The 25,761-nt window shown below is 36.7% G+C and overlaps 3 protein-coding genes across 4 annotated transcripts in view; all 3 read left to right on the forward strand.

The window, feature by feature from the left end:
* LOC124434060 (unconventional myosin-X-like) overlaps positions 1 to 9,180 on the forward strand; it is a 55,254-nt gene extending 46,074 nt beyond the window's left edge. Inside the window, exons 52-60 of one of the 2 annotated variants that reach the window (XM_046983964.1) lie at positions 133 to 256; positions 913 to 1,025; positions 2,341 to 2,449; positions 3,028 to 3,067; positions 6,300 to 6,403; positions 7,439 to 7,525; positions 7,750 to 7,859; positions 8,426 to 8,510; positions 8,776 to 9,180. In XM_046983964.1, coding sequence (XP_046839920.1) covers positions 133 to 256; positions 913 to 1,025; positions 2,341 to 2,449; positions 3,028 to 3,067; positions 6,300 to 6,403; positions 7,439 to 7,525; positions 7,750 to 7,859; positions 8,426 to 8,510; positions 8,776 to 8,844 — 841 coding nt within the window. In that variant the 3' untranslated portion in view covers positions 8,845 to 9,180. Of the gene's footprint in view, positions 1 to 132; positions 257 to 912; positions 1,026 to 2,340; positions 2,450 to 3,027; positions 3,068 to 6,299; positions 6,404 to 7,438; positions 7,526 to 7,749; positions 7,860 to 8,425; positions 8,511 to 8,775 lie in introns of those variants that run through there. The other variant, XM_046984036.1, reaches the window with a different exon arrangement.
* On the forward strand, positions 4,614 to 5,958 carry LOC124434224. Its single transcript, XM_046984136.1, has 2 exons — positions 4,614 to 5,087; positions 5,341 to 5,958. The coding sequence occupies exons 1-2, from the start codon at positions 4,629 to 4,631 to the stop codon at positions 5,626 to 5,628; spliced, it is 747 nt and encodes a 248-aa protein (XP_046840092.1). The 5' UTR covers positions 4,614 to 4,628; the 3' UTR covers positions 5,629 to 5,958.
* Positions 9,181 to 10,816: 1,636 nt separating the features above from the next.
* LOC124438842 (ATP-binding cassette sub-family B member 6-like) overlaps positions 10,817 to 25,761 on the forward strand; it is a 30,132-nt gene continuing 15,187 nt past the window's right edge. Inside the window, 16 exon segments of the mRNA XM_046989057.1 lie at positions 10,817 to 10,935; positions 12,728 to 13,148; positions 14,596 to 14,977; positions 15,116 to 15,146; positions 15,844 to 15,926; positions 16,860 to 16,951; positions 17,596 to 17,700; positions 18,408 to 18,510; positions 19,281 to 19,303; positions 19,306 to 19,369; positions 19,752 to 19,873; positions 20,943 to 21,052; positions 22,588 to 22,653; positions 24,627 to 24,752; positions 24,865 to 24,941; positions 25,601 to 25,664. Of these exon segments, the coding sequence (XP_046845013.1) occupies positions 12,749 to 13,148; positions 14,596 to 14,977; positions 15,116 to 15,146; positions 15,844 to 15,926; positions 16,860 to 16,951; positions 17,596 to 17,700; positions 18,408 to 18,510; positions 19,281 to 19,303; positions 19,306 to 19,369; positions 19,752 to 19,873; positions 20,943 to 21,052; positions 22,588 to 22,653; positions 24,627 to 24,752; positions 24,865 to 24,941; positions 25,601 to 25,664 (1,848 nt within the window). The 5' untranslated portion in view covers positions 10,817 to 10,935; positions 12,728 to 12,748.

The following is a 25,761-nucleotide window of genomic DNA, read 5'->3' on the forward strand; positions in this document are numbered from 1 at the left end:
CTGCATGTACTTTTCGCCTGTACTTATAGTTTATTGCAACTTTATGTGTTTCGGTGAGAACGAGCAGTTCAAGGGAAAAAAACAACCTCTATTTCATAATCACTGTAATGTATACAACGTGTTTTTCAAAAGGTACAAAGCTCTTCGATTGAGCGGGAAAGGTCAAAAATGGCAGCTGTTTTTCAAGATATTTTGCTTCCTCAATCCTTCTGCTGTACAAGTGGACTCCGTGGAAGGACTGTTCTTGTTCGAACAGGTGAGTGAAGTCGGTTTCGTTCTTGTAACATGCGTTTGTTGAACTATGGACGTATACTTTAAAAATAAACTTTGGGCAAATCTTGCTTTCTGGAGTGATTTTTCATTAGAAGTTTTTAAGTACAGCATTAACTCCCAATGTTCAAACAATCTCTTCCCATTCTTTCATAAAGTCACAGTATAGTGAGAGTATACAGTAGAGCCACTCCATTGCATTTTTCTTGCCACGCATATCTTATTACGCATGTCATTACCATAGTTGCAGTTTGTCAAATGACCAATAGTATGAATAATGAAATGACTGACAGCAGCCAATAATCGAATCAAATATACAGGAACCAGTTGCACAGGAAAGTAGACATACTTTATGTTCCCTATACACACTACTTGTCACTTCTGCACTTTGGCTTAAGAACGTATACGTTTGAGGAAATCTAGTGGAATCACCACACGCTTAGAAAAGCCTACCCGATTCGCGAAAATTGAGATGCCTGATGATCGTTTGCGCGTAAAACCATGCGTAAAACACGGTGTAGGAATTCCATAATTCAGTTGTAATTATCGCACGACAGTTTTCAACGAACGTCACATTACATGGCAGGGCACGTCATTATAGTCCATTTGATTTCCTCTCAGTTCTTTTGGAAATAATTTCAGTACTGTGAAAACGTAGCACAAGGTCGATTCCCAGCGGCGGAAAACATTCTATGTCGTCTGGCTTCGTTGCGATTGCAGTATACGAAAGGTGACTTCCAGCCTGGTGCTTGGGTGTAAGTATTTTTTGCAGTTGTTTTACCGCTTCATGGAGTAACACAAATCGTCTGCTCCCAAAGAGTTGACGTGTTTCTACTTTCCAAGAACTACGCTCCCATTACATTATAATAACTGTTCGTGTGAAATAAGAGGGTTCTTTTATCTTGAAAGGAGCTCCGTGTTTTATCGTTAATAAATAAGAGTGCTCGATGCTTTACTAGCGCGAGTAGTTGTTTATTTATCCGAAATATTGCAATTCTTTTCAATGTTACAACTTAAAGTTTCATGCCAAGTGCGGTCATCCGAGTTACATGAAGGAATGTACTGCTGGCTCAGTTGACATTCTGTCGTCATGCAACTGCACATACAGTATAGCTGCGTCATTGTTTTATAATTTAGCAAACTATTTTCATATGCTTTAACAGAGCGTGAAGAGCGTGAATTGAACTGCAGCAGTAGACTTTTGCAAAAAAAATTATAGCTTTGCTGAAAATAAATATTTTCAAGTCAATCTTTATGTTTGTGTTTTTCTTCAACATGTTTGAGATGTTTGATAATGGGAAAGAAATGTTTAAGATTTTTCATCGTCGGACTGAGAATATTTTTTGTTTTTCGCCCACCATCACATTTATTCTACGATCATCAATCGTGCATGGGCGACCTGTATTAATCAGCCATTTTACGACGAAAGACACAAAATTAGCTTTATCAATTAATATGTTTACTATGTGTAAAAGAGAGCAATTAAATAAGAAAGAGATAAAAAAAACACATTCATTTGAAAATATAATTTACCTTTTATAATCACAAGAGTTTGCAAATTTGATCTACACCGTCAAAAATAGTGTAGCTAAGTTTCGAATTGTTCATAGTTTCAAACTGCAAATTCTGCCATTCTGAAATTTCTTAAAGCAGGTCACCAAAACGTGTGGCCATTCGTTTTACCTCCTTACAGAAGTTACATAATTTCATACTCAATGGAGAAAGAACAGATTAAAGTACATAACGATGTACTGTGATCTTTGCTGACATCAGTACGGTTCATTGAATTTGTAGAAGAAGTGAATAACTATTGCTTCGTAAGAAGTCAAGAGCTACGCGTAACAAAATTTATTGATTTTTTCCCCATTGAGCATTGTATGATTTGTGAAAGAATTTTTTCACGAAAAGACGGGCATGGAAAAATCCAGGAAAATATCGATTTGCAATGCATATTCTCTGAATAACGTTTTTATGTACTGTAGGCCAGGTTACCAATCACGTCACGTGACTACCAACCAAATTACACAATAGTTAGATACTCACATTGTACACTGTTGTTTCATTTCTAAGTGACAATATGGCCGCGGTGTTTCCAGTGGAAAAGATCAAAAGACTCCGAGATAGAAGTGCTTCGAAAGCCAGTCATCTTGCACGCGAAAAGTTATCGGGAACACTCATGGTAGGGAATCTTTGCGATTATACGTTTAGTTGTATGATGAGAACTATACTTTTATTGAAATGATGGAATTAACGAAGAGAAGAAATAGTTCGCATGCAGCCAGTAGGTAGCGTCTAGCCAGCCCGTACGTTTTAGTGCAACTATATAAATGTCGGAACATTGTCATTATTGATCTCCTTAGAAATGCATTGTTTCTTCAATGAGCGAACTGCGAAAAATTTGCACCGCAGGACTAAATTTGCGAGCTGGCTACGCCATGGTTCGCAGCTATTTCTCGTTAACACATCTCGCGTATGACAGAGAAAGGATTTACTGTTAGCTATGAGCAAGTTTTAATTCCAAGAGTTTGAAAAATGTGTCGCACACCAGAGTATCGACGATTTGATGTATAAAATGGTCAAAATATTGCTCATATATAATGAAAAAGAGTTAGACCAACAACGACGTAAATGAACGAAAGCTGCCTCGTCTGCCTCTTTAATATGCTGAAATAAGATTTCTGATTTCTAGTTTTCTGCGAAACTTGTATCGCTATTCTTGACATGATATATAATAGCTATTACCGCTATTTTGTTTAGGGCTCAATCAGGAAAGTTGTGTCACCACTTGTTAGTCGAGGTAACTTAGTTATTTAAATGTGTTTTTTAAACTCGTTTGAAACGTAGATAATCGTCAACTTCATCTGTGTTTTTTGAGTCTGAAGATGACTACCGCTAAGGTTGTCGAAACGTCAGTCAACAACAACAAAAACAGTCCTTCTCAGGACTATACCAACCTGGACGATCTACATTTACAAACATGTAACGATACTCCCGGGCTCAAACCATTTACTTTGTTTCGACAAACCTTAGCGCTAAGTCAGCTTCAGAGTCAAGTGACAGATCAACACCAACACCGACAGTCCTTCTCGTGTAGGACTGCACTAACCTAGATGGTATACATCAACAAACATGTGTTTCTGTTCAATCCAGCGCAAATGAAAACTTGGCGAATGTTGCCTTTTTTTGGGAATGTAATTGTCAAAGCTTCACAATTACTTAGCGGGTTTTTTTTTGTAAGAAACGATTGTTTTGATTAGCTAGCATGGTTTCTTGCGAAACTTGTGATTACCGATTATCGATGCCGGATTGCTGACAATAGTCCTGGCGTTCTGTAAACAGTTCTTTGAAAAATTGAATTATCGCTGAAAGAGAGAATAATTACGTTATACCTCTTTCATTTTGCTTTATTTGGGCGAACGACGTTGTGAGGCTGACGTAGGGCAGTAATGATCTAGCATATAATGTGCATTTAATATAGACGACGAGTTTTTTGAGAATAGACATGTTTCGGCATCTCATGATGCCATCTTCAGTATATGTGAACACATACTGAAGATGGCATCACATATACTGAAGATGGCATCACATATACTGAAGATGGCATCACATATACTGAAGATCAGATATACTGAAGATGGCATCATGAGATGCCGAAACATGTCTATTTTCAAAAAACTTGTCGTCTATATTAAACGCACATTAGCAATAGTGCTTCTGCAAAATAATGATCTAGCTATCATTACTGCCCTATAAGTCTCATTCATCAGGATCTCAAGCTTGTGCGTAGCGCTGCAATTGATGGCGATTAGGTAATTAGTTTACGCAATAATTAATGCACTGCTCCAATGAAATCGTTCGTTTTCGACATGGCGAAAGAACGACGACACGAAAGCAAGGTTGATGGTGAAACACCAAGCAGGTTAGTTCAATGTCCATATTTTCCCTTTTTTTCTGCAAAAATATCCACAAGCTCATACCAGGGCGCTTATTTTTTATGTTCTATGTTTTTGGTGTGAGGCCGCTTTGCTTCGTATTCTTCGTTTTTGGTTATTCGCTTTGGTTATTTGGTTTGGAATGATTTGTCATGATTTTGTCTTGTTCTCTGCTGCATGCAATGATTTGATTAGCTACTGTACATTACGTTGATTTTGATGATTTTGATGATCTGAAGAGACGCGTTGATCTCTTGGTCACTAGCACAAGTCTATACAGCATTGTGTGTGTGTATTAATCTATCTGTTGTTGAAACCAACTGTATAAATAGCTACTTGAGCATGCGCGATTTGGACGCATCGCTTGCAATTCCTAACAGTCGATAATTTATCTTCATTCTTAACCAGGCATTTTCAACGAACTGCATGATCTCGTTTTCCACGGATTTCATGGTGGCTTTTTCGCGTGCATTTGTTTATCTACTCTTGGGACTGGGAATGGCTCCGTTTGTCTTGGTGATTTTGTCGTGTGTCGCATTTAGCTTCGTCATTTTTGCATTATGTCTACCGTTCACAATTTTTCCGTTGATATTATCTTGCTGCGTAGCGTACATAATCTTTATGGATCAATCCGCTCGAAAATCCGTTCGTATCTATTTGAAATGGGCATATGCAAGTGCCATGAACTGGTTTAATCCGAACATGGAGAATATTTCCTCCTTGTCATCAATTCGTACCTTCATTGGATCATCGCTGTTGACAAATATCGAGCATGACGACATTTTATCGAGTCATCGAGAAAGGGTTTTGTTTGAGAAATTTCCGTTTGAAAACGAGGATTCAGATGGGACTGTAGACAACGGCGGACACACAAATGTTCGGAGAGTAAGTGCAATTAGTCAACTTTGTTGCCTTGTTACGATGGTAATGCATGCTTTAAATTTGAATTGTCTTAACTGGATTGCATTACCATGCAAATTTCATTAGATATATTTCTGGGTTTTACTACTAGGTCAGTTATTTCAAAATTTGAATCTTTCTTCGGTCTTTTCTCTTTCTCAAAGTTTATTTTTGTAAGCTAGAAAAAATCCTTTTTTTCATCCAGAAATGGGCTGAACCTTTCTTGTTCTTATTACAGCTCATGCGCATTGTTCGTCCGAGATTCTTCGCCATAGACGACTTGGAGATGAGCGAGCCGAGGAACGTCGAGAACGATGTTGTGAGCTTGCGTCAGCGTTTTTCTTTGCGAGGAAGCATCGACGAAGATGGAGAGGAAAATGCATCATTATGCGAGAACAGTGTCATCCGGTCATTTGACAAATCTGGAATGTTGGAAAAGATGGAAGAAATGCGAAAGCTGATGACATCAATACGTCGTCGCGTTAACGTTCAAAATCTAAGCAATCCCACAGCAAATGCGCAATGATTATTACGATACATAATAAAGAACGGAACTAAGCAAATTTGTCTTTATATTTCGATATAAGTTTATTTATTTTTGTCGTGTTTACTTTACTTACTGTGCCGCGTTTACCTTTCACTTTGACTGCATGCTTGTAAAATGCGTTTTTTTATAAGTATAACCTTGGTAGTGAGGTTATACTTAGCGATTAAATGTCCTCGTAAGCCGAGAGAGGTTGAGTAGCCCATTTGCCATGGTGTTATTTTGTAATACTACGTTTACTAATATTTTAGTCAGTGCTTCACGCACTGTCGACGATTGAGTAAATTAGATGTTTTTTTGTTTTCGGGAATACTTCAGTTTATCCGTAATTGCACTGTTGAAAAGCTTTACTTGCACTGTAGAAGAGTGTAATTGCCATGTTAATACTTTTTCTTAACTGGTTGTCACGAAGCTATCACAAAGTAATTGTAACTTTGTATGCTCCATTGAAAGAAGTCAAACGTTAGTTTCATAGTATTTTTCCAACTATAATCCACTTTACTTTTTCAAAAACGCACAGTCAAATGCATAGGCGTTTTCCCAAAAAGATCGCGAGGAAGACGTCTTTAATGCACGAAGAAGACATGTTTCAGATGAAGATATAAAAGCCCGTAAAATCATGCAGGACTTAATGTGTGTGAGTATGTTTTCAGGCTTGAGCGATGAGGCGGAAGAAAAGGAAATCGAGGAAGCAGAGCAAAAAGCAGAGTCGTCCTATATTAAAAGCTCCATATGTGATTACTGGAAAGGAAATAAAGTAAGAGTATATTGTGTGGGGATAAGTAGAGATAGCTAAGCATGAAGTAAAACATTCGCTATGTGTCGTCTTGCTGTTATTTTTATGCATCACATCAGTAAATTTTCAAGCAATAATTTGATAGCAAAATGATATGGAATGGAAAGCTCAACCGCGGTGTTTTTGTGTAGACTAAGCACCTACGGCTAGGTTTTGTATTTAAAGCCCCTCCGATACTTCTCTGTGAAGTCCACGAAAGCGAGGCTTATGAAAGACTTATTATAAGGCGTTATTTTACCCGAAACAAAATCTTTCTTTCTTTTGTCGTCCTCGCCATATTGCAATGGTTGGCTTTCAGTTTTTATTTCTATTTTTCGTCATTGAATAATAAATCCTTTCAAATTGTGTCAACTGGTTAATAAAACTCATATTTCGGGTGTTTTTCCTTCGATCACATTTCATGATGAACAATTCTTTGATGACATGCTCAACATCATCGAATAATTGTTGATTGCTTGTAACTATTAATAAGCACATTTATTGGAAGATGAACGATGTATTTTTCCAAACAACCCCATTTATGCTATGGCCTAGAACCCAATCTACTAGTTATCTGGCTCCGCCAATACGTCATATCGTTACGAGTTGCGAGTGACGAAAGCCGCCATCTTGAAAGGTGGCAAAACTGATGATACTTACAACTAATATCTGCTTTTCATGATTTCATGTACATTTGTAAAGCTAGGTTTGATTTATAAAATATTCGATACGATTGGTTTTTTCTTTTAACTTATTTTTTATTTTAAGATTTGCGTCCTCGCCTCGCCTTGACCAACGATGACACGGTAGTTAGACATCTAGGGGATTGGTTTCTGAATAATTTTGTATAACTCATTACTATCTTTAAAAAATAAGTACGCGATGCGTACATGTCGGTAGCCTTGAATATGACTCCATGGCTTCAACATAAATTGATCAAAACACACATCTCGAACCATTGTTATTAATCCGTGGCATGTCCCATGATTTAAAAGTTCTTCAATAACTATTTTCTAGGGAATGACATGCGAGGAAGCGCAAAGCCAGTATGTAGAGATCTTAGAAAAATGGCCCGGCTATACCTCGACGTTATTTGACGTTAAGGTCAGTTGAAACAACATATTTTTTTCATACAAATCTTTTACGGAAATTGGTTCGAGTGCACGTATATATGAATCCTCCTGGCAGGAATGTTTTGTAACTTTGTTATGGTCATTTATTTCTTCTTTTCAAATTACAATATTTTTCTTCGTTGAAGCCTGGATTTCTGTGTGTCATTGTTAACAACTGTTTAGTTTGCAATAATAGCTTGCCAGTGTTTCTTTTAGTCCACCAACGCGAATTTCCCACCCGAATTGTGGCTTGGTGTCAGTCTACATGGAGTTGCTGTCTACAAAAGATACGAATCGAGAGCAATTATGACCTGCGAATATGAATAGTAAGACGATCGCTCTTCAAGTTGTGCAATGTGTGCTGTATATATTGGCTAGCTTGGTTTTGATAACTGCATGTGTCCGTCTTGCATTCATGTTATTTGTGCAGCTGTCGAGTATGTGCTGTATCTATTGGCTAGCTGGCTTTTGATGACTGTGTTTGTCTTGCATTCAAGTTATTTGTACAGTTGTGAAGTATGTGCTGTATCTATTGGCAAGCTTGGTTTTGATAACTTTGTTTGTCTTGCATTCAAGTTATTTGTACACTTATGAAGTATGTGCTGAACCTATAGACTAGCTGGCTTTCGATGACTTTGTTTGTGTTGCATTCATGTTATTTGTACAGTTTTTGCTGGCAAAAGCTAGTCGTTCCTCGAGTCTTTCAATCTGATAGTGTCACGTGTAGCCTATATAAGTGACACGTATAGCCTGTGTAGTCAATTTGCGCAAATAAACATCTTTCATTTCTTAAATGTGACAGGGTTTTTTCTGGACATTTTTATCTTCGTTCCAAGGGAAGATTTGGGTCGAGGTCTTAGTTGATAAAAAATTTCTTCATTACTTTTTGTAGCATCTTGTCGTTTGGTGCACCTAAAAGCAACGTTTACAAAATTATTGTCGAAGACCGCGGGGAAATGATTTTCGAGACGTCACAGGTACAATACGTTAAATTAATAATAAAACGACGCACGAAGATACTTTTCTAATACCTTCAAAGAAAAGAAAGTGCTCGCATTTCTTTCTAGGAATGTCGATGATTTTCGCTACCTCTGATTTTTGCGTTTAAGATTTGACTTTCACGTGACATAAATATCCATCAAAGTGTGAATTCTAATTGTCGTTTTGAATTTCCGAGGATAAAATTGCCTGTCAGGTCCTTCACGAATTTCCCAATGATTGACTTTCTTTTGTCCTCTGTAGGTGGTCGAAATAGCCAAACTGATGAAAGCTTACATTAACGAAATTGTTCGCAGACGTACAAGGCAGTAAATGTTGTTTTCCAAACTACTCTTTATTCATTTTGTTAAATAATCGATTCAATGCATGTGCTACAAATATTCGTGGTTTTGCGACTTTTTACAAGTTTATTAATGCCAACATTTGTACGCTGCCAACCACTAAACACATCAACAACAGGGATACGATAATGAATGAATTTGAGTAACTACAGTTGTCTGACACTTTTTTTAGAATTTTCTTTTCATTTTATTTTCGATAGTAACGATGAATTTATATCATATTGCTCGTACTTTTGTTTACATGACATTGTCAAATTATTAAATGAAATTATGACGAAATAAATATTTGATTTTTATGGTTCTTGCAGACATGCATCGGTTCTCATGTTTTTGTGATACGCCTTATAAAACTTGTTTGATAAATTGTACTTCTCTGTACATCCGTTGAAATTTTATAAATGTATATGATTTGTATGTTACGTCATGGCTACGTCACTTCCGCCATGTTTGAAGTCGAACAGAAAAGACTATTTTTATTAACCTTTAGAAATTAACCTGCTGTGATAATTCAATGCTTGGTCACTATGCTAATTCCACTGTATGTATCCGTGGGATTATGGTGGGATTAGCATAAGGCATTGATATCATCATAATTCGTCATTTCCTAAAGGTCTTTATTTCGATACACGGTGTTTTGCATTTCGCCTGACGTCATAATGAGGCTTTATTGTTTTGAGCGCCCATGTGGCTGCTTCCTCCACTTTCAAGTTTATCTCTGTAGAATGATTGAGAACGGTTTACTTATGGCAAAAAAGAATTCATAAAAGTGAAGATTGAACGCACGAGTTGTTCATCTAATGAAACTTTTTAGTTGTCGTGTTGACTTGCAGAGACGGTGATATAGTGGACGTGTACTTTCATCCTTATCAGTTACGCCGGAACATCGCTAATGTAAGGGGACGTGCAATTCTTGACTTGCAATTCAGCCTTGTTGGTCGTGTGATACAAAAGAATATTTTATCAGAGTTATTGTTGGCACCAGCCGACGTGGGCGTGTTATATTGTTTGGTAAATCTCAAGAGAATGGTTGCAAGTCAAGAATTCATATAATCATATGTTATAATCCCTAATGACAATTTATTTCAATAGAAAATAATAAAGTATAACGTGCATTTATGAATATTATCCTCACCCCCACCCCCCCAATTAGCGTTATTCTGGCGTCACTGGTTATTCTCTACCTTACCAACCCAGGCAATCTCACAAAACGCCGCTTAAAAATGTTTCTCCAAATTTTATTGTGATATATAATCAAAGTAAGTGAATACCAGATATTTAAACAAAGCACTAAGCAGACTTTTGTTAACTTGCTAACTGCCATATGAAGAGCGAGGTCACTCGTGCTTTACTAAAGGGGTATAGTCATTTGAATTAAAAAATACCCAATTTCAAAATTGGAATTAAAATGGCATCGTTAGTTTCGCTTACTATGAAGCAACGTTACTCGTTGGCAATCACAATTGGCTCATAGAGGCAGTTCGGGATTTTTCATTTAGCACTTATCAAAAACTATCTCGAGGGAAAACGTTTTATGTGTGGTGCTTATATCAAAGCTCTCGCCACTTTAAAGTTTTTACCGTTTCAAAATGGTCTACTTTTTGCTACATCCTTTAGAAGGATGAACAGTGCCATAACTGACTCAACTTATTTAGTCCAGCTATGTATTTTTTCTGTGCTCACTATCTATTAAAAAATATATTTCTGACCAGATGAGTCACGATAATGTTCCGATTCTAAGAGGGCAGGACTAAAATTTGGCCTGGGGCTACCCAGTTGTTGCATCCATATGAGCATTCTTCCTCAGAAAATTTAGTTATTCTTTTTAATTTCGCTTTCATTTTTCAAGATAGACTTTAAATATATCTTTTCGTAAAATCCCAGTATGAAGTAGCCGCTGACGTTTGGCAATTAAACGTGGGCGCGCATTTTACAAAACCACTAAAAATTTAAATTTTGACGAGTGGAATGTTTACGGTTTATGCTCTGGGTGGTCAATTAAATGGTTTGAGTCTGACAGTGTTTGTGTGCATGAATCTATTTCTATTTGTTTGAATCATTGAAGGTATGTATGTTTATAAATTTGGGTTTAATTATGATTTATAAATTATAATTGTGCTTGTATATTTACAAATAGTGATGTGTATGAATAAGTCAATAGACAGCATGCACCGGCTTGCACGGACCTTTCAGCGCTATCATGTTGGCTGTGTTACCCCGTGAAATCTGTTTCCCCAGGGAAAATGGTCCGTAAATATGAGCAAATAGATCGGCATTTCCCTTCGTGTAGACCAATGTCTGTTAAGTAAAAAGTATGTTCTCATTTGAATTTATACATATTCATCTCAAGGGCTATTTACTAGTTTTCATATTACGTAATCTGCTGTGTTCAATGCGTCCATGTATCTACTACACAAATTACCCGAAAGTTATTATTGAGTGAGGAATTTTGAGTGTGCTGTGCTTTAAAATTCTTTTGAATTGTGAGCTGTATCTGTCATGTCGAAAAATGCCACTTGCTCGAATTTTATTGCGCTGTTACACCATTATTTCACTGTTGTGAAAGAGCCAGTACCTTGATATTTTCATTGTAGCAGAGGTTGCTACTGAATCCACGGTGGTCACATTGTGCTTGGCTGCCATCTTGTTATTACACTAAAAAATGCAGCATTATATTTCATTGTTCATGTTAACAAGTTTGCCATTGGACAACACATACTGATTTTTTCCTTTTGAATGTGAACAAGTGAACAAATGTTTTTGTTTTTAGTCTACATGGGCATTGCATTATGAAAGCATATTTTTTGTACAATTATGACGATTAAGTTGACAATCTTTCATCACACTTCTTGTCAATGATACATACACCCTCTGCTATAAAAAATTGTCAGAAACTATAGGATTTCAATAAGTAGCAGCATAGAGATCACAATTGGGTGGACCTACAATTTTTTAGATATTATAATTTTTGAAATTATGCAATGCCCAGTGAGAAATAAGTACAGCAAAGCCAATCATTGACATTTTTAACAATTGGTTGAAAAGTAAAATTATTACTTGTACAGGGGGGACTATTGCAGGTATAGACATCCTTAATTATTATCTGCATTATGGACACTATTTCTTGATTGCCATTTTGTTACAAAGGTGACATGCATCATAATGTATGTATTGTGCCATTTCAACCTGCATCTATACTGTTTAATGAGGCTTTGTGCAGAGCACAGAGCAACAGCACTTTGCAAACTCACTCGCAATGATTAACATTCCATAGGAATTATAAATAAAACTTTTACAACTGATAGAACTGTTAATGGTGCAGCACATCTAAAAGGAATAGTTGACTCTTTATAATGTGAATCATAATTATGTTAGTGAATACTTTTAAAAGTCAATACACTGCATTTATTTATGAAATGAAGTGAATTGCTTATCATGGATGGTATTGTACTATTATAGCTCTATGATTTGTGACTTCATTTTATCTAAGATAACACATTGTACGGTTGTAATAAACTTGAAATTCTTAACCGTAGAGCATCATATTGCCCAGTCAGTTGTCCTGAGTATCTGTGACTTTAGTCTTGTATTTTGCTATTGCATCATAAAACTCCGATGGGAAAACATTTATCAACCTCAAAAGAATATATTCTCCTTCAAGGAAAAATTGATTCTTTGTCAATGACAGGCAATGAGCCACGTGAGATACCCACAGCAAAAGCAGAGACCGCACAATTAATCTTTTTGTTATGTGCTTAGTCTGACCTCCATAGACTATTCGTCTTCTTTCCTTTTCCTTTGCGAACGTCTACAATTCCTTACAGTACTTATAATTATCATGATGTTCGCTCATTAAGGTGTGCCACGTGTATTGAATCATGGCTTTCACAAGTTTTTGCGAGAACGGCAAGCGTTTGGACGAAGATGTCGCGTACAATCACGGTCTACCAAGATGTTTGTTTGAAACTGTTTCTTCGGTTTTGTTGCTCCTTGTCGTCGTTTTCGCCTGTCTACCACAACTCGTCCGGATGGCTTACTCGCGACAAATGAAAAGAAGACGCTATGGGAACATTCAAGATTTTGAACAATCAGTGGAGTCCCCGGCTAACGATCTTTTGTTCAATACGGACAAGACAAATTCGGACTCAGTGACGTTTGTCGATGATCCCGCTAGTTTTATTTACGGCGAGAATTATCGAACATCATTTTGGTATACGTGCCAGCTGTTTTTTCATATTTGTCAAATTTTGTTGCCCTTGGTGGATCTCATCGCGACAGGTGAGAGGATTTTCACCGTGTGCAACATTTCTTTCGTTTCCTAAAACGTCATTAAAAGTGTCAGCCAAATTTCATATTTTCTACAGGAGCAGTGCTAAAAAATTTTCGGGGGAAGGAGGGGAGTGAAGCAGTATAGATGTGGCGTAGGAAAAGGTTAAGGAGTAAGGATTATTGAGGTGGTCGTTGAGTGAAGTCACGAAAGGTAGTGTAGAGAGTTTAAACATTGTCCAGAAAATCTCTGTTCGCCTGTACTACTGATTTGTTTTGCTCAAAATCGGGGATATAAAAATACCTCTTAGTTTAATGAACAATTTATTTGTGGAAGGGGGGTGAATTCTGTAAGTTGGGGCGGCATCACCCTCGACCCCTAGAAAATCCGTCCTGGGTAAAAATCTTTGAATCGTGGTAAATTTTCAATTTTTCACGCTGTGTGACCCATAGCACCATATATTGAATGCTTATTGCTTTTGGGTACGATTACATCAACTGTACGATATAACTGTAGTTTCGAATAGGAATGGATTCACGATGGTTATGAGGTGATATGGGGGATGCTCTTCTTTGAATTAGATTTCTATGGCTACCTGTTGCTGTGCATGTCGCCGTTTCTTTTTTTAGTTCCGTTACCTTTTTATGATCATTGGGAGACTTTAGGAAGTGCGCTCCATTAAGCATTAATCGCAATTTCTTTTGCTTAATTATTTGGTACACAAGTGTTTTGTTGGGAAATTCGCACATCTCCAGCACCCTTCTATTTTGTTTCACCGATCTCGATAAAAAAAATGCTAGTACAACGCGCTTTAATATACTCTGTTATGTTTGTTTTTCCATGCCTCCTCCCCCCCCCTTCCCGTTGAGTGCCACACATTTTTATTCTGTCGAGATGCAGGCAACGAGTTTCTTTCGAATTAAGTATATTCAATATTAACGTACATATTATGTTTCATCCAGTTGTGAAATACATTGCAATACTATTGAGTTAGTTTTCATCCATCGACAAATCACGAACAAGAACAAACTTTGAATATATATTATGCAATTACAACAATATATCGCGTGTGCTGATTGGTTGATATCTGAGTTTGCATTAGCCTGTAAAACCGATCTGAGCTCAATGAGAGGAATCTTTTAAAGAGGATTTTCCTCGCCAATTTATGTTAGAGGAAAAATTAACGCGTTTCTTTTAAATTCACCTGCAAAACTAAAAACAATTTTTACTTCCTAAATAAAGTTCGCTGTTTTTTTGGCATCCAAATAAGACGTCATTCGTAGGTTATAGTTGCATGTACTCTACTCGTGACTACTGTACTTTTCCGTTTTGATAATGGAACTGTCTAACGGTTCCTAACATTGCCCCAGCTGTAGTTTTTGATTTTAGGAACGAGAACATTTAGTAAAGCTAGTACGGGCATCTTTATATAAAGTTAATACCAATGTTTGATTGCAGGCTCAGTGGATTCATCTCGTCTACAAGGTGTGACATTGCTCTGTGACATCCTGTCATCACTGACTTGGTTTATGGCATATTTCGACATAATGTTCGAAACGCAATCTCGAAACGTTGCTCAAATCTCTAGATATTCTACGCCATTGCTTCTGTACTGGTCGTTGATGTTCTTTAAGAACAATCTCGTGCTGTTGTCGTGGAACAACGACGATTGGTGGTTTCAAAGACATAACACGGTTGACCTAACGCAGTTCATTTTGTTTTGGATTCGTTATTCGCTCTCGGGTTTTCTTTTTCTTCTCGGCATCAAAGCGCCCGGATTGTACCATAAGCCGCCCCATTTGGTGCCGGCCGATGACGATATCCTTAGAGGCACCCAACGGTAAGGCCTGTTTTATCTGTTTTTTATTGTTTTGTTAACGGTAGTTCAGTACCGAATCATGTATTTAGTTATAATACTTATGCTCGCACAAGTTAGATACCAGACTTGCTAATCTTAAGATGCTCCTTTTTTATTAAGAATTTTGTCAAAAAACGAAGCATTAGACAGCGTATCCCAAAAAAAACGGGCCTGCATAAATTGATTATGAATTCACTGAAATGATTATGCACACCAATATCAGTAGCCATTCAAACAGTTTAAGGATTTTAACAGTTTTGGGACTCAGGGACTTTATAGGGTTTGTAAATTACGTATATGAAGCAAAATTAGTTAAAAGTACCGTATGCGGTAGCGGATTCAGCGTTAGTTAAAATAAATTATGGCTACTGAATTTTAAATGTAAAGTACTTTCAGAAAAACACTATTGGTTTTGAACTTCTAAAGAATATAATTTCACCAATGGATATGCCTCTGAGGTGCTTAGAAATGTAAATATATGGCAAAATGTGCTTCAGTAATTTATTTTGACGTACCATAAAGATCCGCCACTGACTGCATGCACTGATTCCCATCTCAAATTTATTACGCAAAAGCATTGTAATATCAAAGCGACTTTAACTGACTTAGAAAGGCTACAAAACTGACATCATATTTTCCATAAGTTGCTGCTAACATGGACAAGCGTGTAACTAAATTAACCAGACGGAACATATAGCGATTGCAGTAATAATTATCCTGTGTGGATTTCATATTAATGCATACATAGTTATTTGTACGGGTTCCGTTTTTGGAGGAGACACCCTGTATACCACTATGTGCATTTATGCTATAGTCACGCTAACCCCCTATCACCCCTATTCTTTCAGGCAGAGGAAGGTCAAACATCCACATTCAAAGGTTTCTGGAAGAAGGTGAAGCTGATCTGGCCATTCCTGTGGCCAAATCGTCGGTATGTGTTTCATAAGGTTTTCTCATCCTCCAAGCGTTCGACAAACGAAACAGTTATAATGGTTGTACGTAATCTTTCCTACTCCTGTATACTGGGGCCGATAGCGCTATCCATTGGATAGCAAAAAATTTCAAACTTGTAAAAATGATGTTTATATTTTTTTACGACAAAGAAATTTTGTAATCCTCGAAATCAGTATTTTATTTCAGTGATTGCACAGCTCAAATCGTATATTTTTCTCTTATAAGAGATTTTTTAAACGTTCGGAAAAATTTGTCATCCAGTGGACAGCGCTATTTGGCCTTCGTGCAACCGGCCTCAGCGGAGTATAAACTGCTTTAGAAATGTGTTTGGCAAGTTCCTATGAAATATATTTATTATCGATTGATAAACAATGTATTAGCGGCGAAGTTGCACATATTTACTTTTGAAAAGAAAAAATTGCGAGTGGTTATGAGGGCTTTACTTTTTTTCTATTTTTGAAAATTCAAACCTGCAACAATTCACTAAGTTTTTAACAAGCACATCACACGTGTACGCATCAATTGTATCATGGGAAATCAGCCTTGATTTAAAAGGTGTTTCTTTTGAGCAACGATGAAATTCAATTCAGGTATTTTTAAAACACATGTATTTTCCAAACACTTGCTTATGATCTTCTATCTGACAACTTGTACGCAAAACAGCCGCTAATATATTGAAAGCTATAAGCGATAAGCCATAAGATAATCTTTGGCGAAGTAACGCAATACCTGTTTAGGTATTGAAACTCAATTGAGAGTCACTTGTCACTAGGTATTACAATAATGGATTGAACATACCTTAAACTTACCTATCATCTTTTTACGTGCACTTACTTTGAGGAACATTTTTCCCCAATGGCGATTGTGACCCCCGATAATGGACTAAAACGTTTGTGTGGTGTTTTTCTAGGCTTCTTCAGATTCGAGTTTTAGTGTGTTTTACCCTATTGGCTGGTGGACGGGTCATCAATCTTTTTATCCCAATCATATACCGTGAAATAGGTAACGTATGTGGCTTAAGTGTCATCAGTCAAATCTTCCACTGTATACGAGAGCTTGTATTTATGACATGTCCAAAAAATCTGTTAGAAAGAGATACTCCATCCAGTTTGGATGATGAATAAGATGCTCTCGTCCAGACTAGGGAATTCTGATGTTTTTACAGGGAGTGCATAGGATTGCTCTAGTTTGGATGAGATTTTGGTGATTACTTGATGCCGTAGCATGTCCGCTCGCGTACTGCTTCCCACCTTTACCCTTATTCTATTCCTTCTGTTAGACAGGCTGAAGCGTTTAACTATTTCATATTTTGGCATAGCCCTGTGTCTCAGTGATAGGGTGATAGGTTTTACAATTTCGTTTGCGATAAGTCAACCACTGCAACAGCTATTATCCTTTAAATTATATCTCTGGGTTTGATTGCATGCGATACGACACAATCGATCCTGTTTGATCAGAATTGCTTGCAAATTTTAAGGCTCTCAGACCGTACTTTCACCTTATTCTTCATTTCAATTATCCTTTTCAAACAGTATTTTTAACTTAAAAGTTCCATCACATAAACGAAATTTTGAGACGTTTCAAGATCGTCTGCCTTTTCCCATTCACCCTTTTTCACTGTTGTTTCTACCGTTGCGGTTTTCTAGTTAACTACCTGACTCCGGGCAAAGATGGTTTGGAAGGAAAATCAAATCCCATTCATTTAATTGTTCTCTACATATCTTTAAGATTCTTACAAGGAGGTGGAACAGGTGAGTTGAAAGCTCTTCTTGATTTCATGCATGTATTTCTGTTTGACGATTGTTGTATCTGCACTACCACATATTGGAAATGCACATTAGAGTTTCGGTAAGGCATCGTCAGCATTGCTTTATCACACACCTTTTGTTTGAAATATTTGATTGGTCAAAACATTTCAGTTTTATTTTCCACTCCAAATGCCTTCATACATGTTTTAAGAAATAAATATGCAGCCTTGCGCTCCCGGGTATCATCCATTTAGTACCCACTCAAACTTTGCAAGTAAGCGTACCTTTTTTACTGATAGAACACCCCTCCCCCTTTATACACGAACATACAGTTTCTCCCTATCTATGTGTACAAAAGCATTAACATATCTCTCATATTATCTTTTCTATATAAAACCAATGCTAAATGCACTTTAGCCAATACTTTTATGCATTTTAATACTAAAATCTCATTTCATAACAAAACGACAGCTTAGCACCCCGTATTCCTCCTGTATGAAAGTGTACGCATTAATCATTCACGCTCTCCCTCTTTAAGTTGCGTACTTACTAAGTATACGACTCCCCCCCCCCCGGAATCACTTCACGGCTTTTGCTTAACGTTCTTATACTTACACTCGACCGCCTTCATGAAATCTCTCTACCGCCATGTTGACATTTGATTTGTTGAACAAACAAAGCGTGTGTCAATTTGTTTGAATTTTTCATAGGTGCCTTGGGAATGATTACAAATTTGCGATCGTTTATTTGGATCAGAGTGCAACAGTATACGAGTCGTGCTGTTCAAGTAAGATTGTTTGCACACTTGCACAGGTAAATAGCATTCGTCGTAAAGTCGTTCTTCGGACTCGTGCTATTTCGCTGCAGTCTTGGAAAAACTCACTCGTGCATATTTATCCATGATTGCACACGAAACTACGCTATTACCTGAAGTGAAGTTGAAGAAAAGAATAGAAAAAGTATAAGTTAAACGACCTCATGCTAATATGAGCAGCATGTCCGAATAAGTCGGTTTATTTTTTGATAGTTATGATCACAATTGTAGCTACTACTGCCTTAAAAATTCCATTGGTCCGTTATAATTGCCAAATCATCAAGGTAGAACTTTGCCCATTACAACCAATTTTCATTGTGACACGACCGTTTTATCTAAAGCAATAATAATTAAAAGTTCTGTGCACACTGATTTTCATCTTAAATTTATTACGCAAAAGCTTTGCAACATCAAAGGAACAGTAACTGAGTTTTTACGGCCAGAAAAACTTAATCATATTTTCCGTAAGTTGCTACGAATATGGACAAACATTTTGACTAAATTAACCAGACGGAACAAATAGCTATTGCGGACTAAATTATCTTATGCGGATTTCATTTTATACGTATATACTTCTTGTGCGAGTTCTGTTTAGCTTAGATTTTTTTAAAGAGGGACACCCTTTAGTCCAGTTAAGACAACAATCTCTATCACATGCTAATATTAGCTGTATAAACCATGCCAAAATGTGCATGTTGATGTTAAATCATGTTATGCAGAAATGACAGGGAAATCACTGTCTTATCTGATGTGTTTGTTTCACTTGTAGTTTGTCGTTACGGTGGCATTTGGGTAGAAAACAGGCGAGGTTATAAGAATCGTGGACCGTGGAAATACTAGTATCAATGCGTTATTAAGGTAATGGTCATTGAAAATGCATTCATATTACATACCATGGAAGGATTTGTATTTATACAGGGGTGGCACCAGTTTTTTATATACGTCCACAAAAGATGCATAGAATATCCACGGATTACAAACTTATACAACGTTTGTGTATTTATTCAACCAAGAAAATGGGCGCGAAGATCAATTGATCGCGCGTTGCATTGTGGTTGACAATGATTCTTTAATGCAGGACTGTACTAACTTTGATGATCTGCAGCTACAAACATTTAACATACAATGAACAATGCGATGACATCAATGATTACAAGTTTCTCTACACCAATTCAAAAAGTGTCCATCCTGTTCATGTTTTATACGTTTGACGATTTTAGCATTTTATCATTTTTTTCAGTTATTTGTTGTTCAACATCCTTCCCGTATTTGTTGACATAGCAATCGCCATAGTTTTTTTCATTTTGGCCTTCAACATATATTTCGGATTGGTCGTTTTGGTCACGATGGGATTATACCTAGGTAAGTCATAAACTTCACTTTGCCTTCGAAGATTGTGTTGGAGATTCATCGGGATGAGTGTACACGCATGGATTTAGGGAAGGGTGCATGGAGGTTTGTACGCATCCTAGCCGTGGCTAGAGGAGGTACAGGAGGTTCATTACAACCATTTGCAACCTGCTGTTAACACTGTGCATTCTTATCAAAGTTACAATTGGCGTGTTTGTCATCCGAAAGTTATTACTTTGAGCTGTCAAGCTTGTCACTTTTGAAGGCGTAACTTGTTGCTTTGTGTGCGTAAGTGGGATATATTTTATTTGAAATTGTCGAATTTCTGAGATTATTTGAAAAATACGACCCTTGATTGATACATTCAGACACGCTTGCTAACTTTGTAACCAATAATTATGCATCTTCCTCTCGTTTAAGGTATATCATGAAATGTTTTGTCGCCAAAGGACGAGTTGTATCGTCAAAACCTTAAGTTACGCTCCCAAAACTACTAGCTATGCCTTCCGAAGTGATAATTTTGACAGCTCAAAGTAGCTTTTCGAAACTTTGATTAGAATGCACTGTTAACGGTTGCTTGCTGATGGTTGTAGTATCCCTATAGAATAAAAATATACTAAACAATTAAAGTATCCCTATACTAAACAATTAAAGTATCCCTAGAGAAGAAAACTCGCCTCATTTCAAAAAATATGGTTTTTCTGCTTTCAAAAGCTGCTGTTTCGATCGTAATTTAACGTCTACATTGCACAAAATATAAAGAAAAATTTATTTAGCACAAAATAAAAAGGAAATTATTTATTTTATTGACATGAAGAAGATATCATGCATATATTATGCATCTTCTAATATTTAGGTAAATTTGAATGCAAAAACTCGCAAGTTTAGGCTAAATTGCTCCAATACTAAACCATCAATACACACAAGACATCTATCTAAAATCTAAGTTTGTTTATAACGAAAGAATGACATGCATTCATACACGAATAAACAAGAATCCAGAAAACTAACAAGGAACTTGATTGCCGTTTAATGGCTTCGAAAATGAATTTCGTTTACCGATTCTTTTTGTCTTTTTCAGGTTTGACGATTGCAATCACTGAATGGCGTACAAAATACAGAAGACAGATGAATCTCAAGGATAATTTGACAAAAGCAAAGGCAGTTGATTCATTGCTAAACTTTGAAACGGTAATTATCGCTGCGTTTCTTTTTTGACATTCAATCTCTTATTTAGCTTCCATATTGCCATTCATCATATGACTATTACCTTGATGAATGCAGGGGGGGTGGCTATTTATGTTGTTCTTAGTCGGCTACGCATTTGAGGTTGCGTAGAATTATTCCTTTGTGAATTATAATATGATTAAAATGTGAAATTTTCCTGCCTACAATTTAAGGAAATATAATAAAACACACACTCCAAAAAGCATCATCTTGTAAACTCAAGAGTCGAGTTATATTAACGAGAGATTTATAAGGAATATTTCGACTTTATTTAAGTCATTATCAAGCCAAGAGATTATTTGTAAGCAAGCGTGATCTTGAATAGTCGTTACAAACAAATGACGTAAGAAAATACAAGAAAGTTTGAAAGTGTTGCTATTTGTAAATGGATTAATGGATTAGGAAAAGTGAGAAGTTTTCCAGAAGCTTTCAAACCAGCAAGGGCTTTTTGAAAATCTGCACAAATCCCCTTTTTTCAAAAAATATATAAATCGCAAACGATTAGAATTGTTATAATGAAAACTGCGTAAAGTAGTAGCGTTATTAAGAGTATAATCGGGAGTAGAAAATTGACGTGGTGAGTGTATGTCATTAATTTTGTCGTATAGGTTGGAAATGTCGGTTGTGTGTTGTGCATCACGACAGTCTGTCACGCAGATAATCACAAGTAGAGCTTTTAGTATTATAGTATTATAGTGTCGTCGGATTTTGCGTGTTTGTTAATTGTTGATAGAGTTTTGTCAGCTTTATCTCTGTGCGATTTGAAACAGCTGGTTCCAGCAATTCGAACAAACATATTTTTGGTTAAATGGTGAATGTCTTCCTCGTTAATGGCACGAAATTTGTTAAATTTTTCAATAGTTTACGTCCTCGTGCAAACCGAGGAGACGTCAGGGAGAATTCGAAAGCAGATCAGTAGAAACGCCAGACCGAAGGTCGAGAGTTCTCACAAAAATATTCGTGGTCCCAAGAAGTAAATGGAACCTTTAGCCCTTTTATATTTCGAAAATATTCGTTTGTGTTGCATAATCTTGTTGATGAAAGCACGTTATTAAGACAGAAATATCCTTCTTACCCCTAAATTGTCAGGCAGGAGATCATTAATAATGAATTGTGTAACAAAAACACGACTCTCGAAATCGCGTTTTAAGAAAATCTAATGCATTCATTGGCAAATCATAATCGATAGCATTGTCACGAACGCCATTGTAGGCAATCATCCTATAATTTGACTCACCCGTTGGCAATTATTCGCGGATAATGACCTCCATTTCAGCCAATAATTGTAACCTAAAAACTCACTTTTCGTCCTGTCCTGACCTAATTATCGATTGTCTTATTGGTTTACTTGTTATTCGGTGGAAATCCTCTTCCTGGTATTGTACATTTTATGCCAGAGTAATTACATTATTTGGCTTATTTGTCGCCTCGGAGATTATAACTGTGCACTTTAATCTACTTGTTGATTATAAGATACTATTTATCTTTTGTCTATAAAGGTGAAATACTATAATGCCGAGGATTATGAAGTTGATCGTTATAATTCTGCCATCGAAGATTATCAGGTATTTACCTAGTGTCAATTTTTTGAATGAGAAAGTTTAATCGGTCCGAACTCGCGAAAAAATAATGAGCAAGTGTGACGTCATTTAAAGTTTCACATTTTTGCAGGTAGCCACGCGCATGCGTGCTGTACTGGATATATCATGAACAACTTGTTTTCAATGAATACTCGAAAGCTAAATGTATTTTTCTTTCGAGTTTTTATGGTATAATGTTGCTGTTGGCTCAACAGAACATCAATTACGTCAATCCGTTTAAACAATCCATTTAAACACATGATGTGAGTCAAACTATGGGCATTAAATACAATGACATATTTGTTATTTCCAATGCCTCTGCATGAAAAGATAAAACTTAAGTTCCGATCGGAACTGAGTAGTCGGAAAGAAAGTCTTGTCACAATGTTATTTAGACAACACGGGCCACCGTACGCCCTAAAATAATACATGTGTTAAATACGGATGAGACAAGTATATGACATACGAGTAGTGGCTTCTGGGGTGGGGGGACTCCAAATATTCTAGTGTCCTGTACAAACGCAGCACTTATACTAAGTTATGAAAACTTTATCATTTAGTTGTACTTCCTTACAATATACACGTAGTACAATTTATGCAAAAGGGAAGTATATATAATACAATCAATATATTACACAAAACAAAGAATTCGACTAATAACCAGAACGTTTGGTGGTGCTCACTGCAAGCTACGTATTCTTGTACGATGTCAGTAAGACTAAGACGATCTGTCTGAGTTTTGTGCGCATGTATTATGGCAACGCGGTGAACGCTTTTGCTCCACGGTGTTATGAAGGTATGCGTTTTTACTTTCTGAGGACTTCAAAATGGGACTACGTCAGTGGCACTCTGAAATTGATGTAAAGAAACTACATATTGTGTTGAATGTAAAAACTTGAACATTGAGGTCAGGGTTAGTTTTGTTGATTTGGAGTGCTTTGATTTTAAGGGAGAATGAGGTGTCTGCGGTGTCGATGATTTTAAAGCAATAGGGTGAATAGTTGGTTTTACATGAATGGGACTTAAGAAGGGGTCGGTAGATATGAGAGTTTTTTTTTACCCCAACAGAAAAAGCCCTAACACAATCTCTGCTATTAGTCTGAATGTCTCGAGTCAAGATGAAACGTTGCGTGCTTTTTTAAATATAAATAATTATATACAAATAAATTCTTACGGCTTTTTTGAGGACGATTTGCTGCGGTCTGATCTTTATGTTGACAATATTTTATTTTCAATATTGTCTGTAAACATACGCACGATTTCTCGCGAGTGAACGACCTATGATACCCTACTGAGACGAACATATAGCGTTCATTTCACAAAATACTTTCGTTCAAAAATACAATAAACTTAAATTTTTTGAAATTTCTTTGGGAGCTACTGCACCACCTGCGGACGTAAACACACGAACGACGAGGCTACACATGTACGTTGTCGCGTACCTTCTTTTAATGATGGAGCTCGTGTCGCAAAAGTCTTTCGAAATACGCATGAAAACATTCCAAAAGCTCAACACTTTTACGTCAGAACAAACGTAAGCCTTAAAGTTGTTCTTTATTTGCACAATTCTTTCAAACTTTTACACGCGCGGGAGTGCGATTACTGTATTACGATACAGTAATCGCACTCCCTCAAATCAATAGCAAACTCGTTTGTTCATCCATGGCAAAAGTTGCGTTAAAATATTTCAAATCAAGCAATCAGTGAAGTAAAAATAACACCCTTAAATAGTTATAAGATGATATCGGAAGACCAATTCAGTGCGTGTAAGGTTGAGCTTTAATAGAATACAGACGTCAATTTTGTTGAACTGCAGGTGTTGTCTACATCGGCCTTCGCCTTCTTATTCGAACCAAACAGCGACCTCTGTTGCTTATCACTGTTCTTCGGAACATCGACTGTCGTTCGGATAATTTTTATTTTCGCCGTCATAATGTAATTTCTGTGGATATTTTTAGACATGTGAATGGGAATCGCTAGCGAGTCTTAATGTTCTCAATATCGTCCAGAATCTCATTGTTACTGCAGGACTTTTGACCGGAACTATTTATTGTGGTCACTTGGTCATTAATGGAACATTTCAGGTATCAGTTTCTATTAGTTATTCTGTCGCACTTGGAAAAAATATTTTTCGATCGGGACCTCCCAGCCGGTAAATAACATACACATATGTATTTGTATGTATTTGTTTTCAAGGTTGGAGATTTCGTTCTCTTTATCACCTATATAGTTCAACTTTATCAGCCACTGAACTTTTTTGGCACCTACTACAGGTATGATTAAATGCAATTTGCGAAGCTGTGCTTATGTTATGAGGAATTGAGTGCACAGTGTTAAAGTGCCCCTGTCAGCAAAAACTTTTATTTGCGATATCGAAACTAGGTCTAACGTAGCGGTGTAAAAAAATTTTAATTTTTTGTCTTCTTGTTATGAAGGTTTAAAGCTGCTTTTTAACAGACCTTGTCCGTCGTTACATGAAGTCTGGGTCAAACCAGATTCTTACGTCATCAAAGGTACTTGGTATATGTATCTTGTATTACGGAATTCCTTGCCTGACATCACGAAGTAAGTCGTTCCAGCCTTTTCAAACGACGGACAAGTTCCTTTAAAAGGAGCATTTTTGCCAACTTTAAATAGCCATAAAAATGAAAAGATTCGACAAACTTAAAAACTGTATTCTCTGATACGTTAACACCTAAATTTAATATTGCAATTAAAAATTTTCGCTCTGCAAGGTGTACGTTAAATCCCGGCCGGAATGTAATTTTCCCATTATTTAAAATAATGCTTCTCCTAGCGCTTTGTACATTTTCAATCATCGCAAAAGTGAACAATTTAGACAAACACCACAAGTATCGAATGATATGTTTTTTTATGTTCAGTGTCTTTAACGTTTGTGATGCGAATGTTTTCCCTGTTTTTATTTGTTAAGATTCATACAACAGGCGTTCATCGACATGGAAAACGTATTTGATTTAATGAAAGAACATGCAGAAGTAAGATGTGATGAGATTTTACTTTTTATACTGTCTGAGTTGCATCCACCAGAAACTATTTCTTACACGTGACACAAGCAATTCCATTTTCATAGAT

This window comes from Xenia sp. Carnegie-2017, unplaced genomic scaffold (assembly GCF_021976095.1).
Source record: "Xenia sp. Carnegie-2017 unplaced genomic scaffold, XeniaSp_v1 HiC_scaffold_1, whole genome shotgun sequence".
NCBI lineage: Eukaryota > Metazoa > Cnidaria > Anthozoa > Malacalcyonacea > Xeniidae > Xenia > Xenia sp. Carnegie-2017.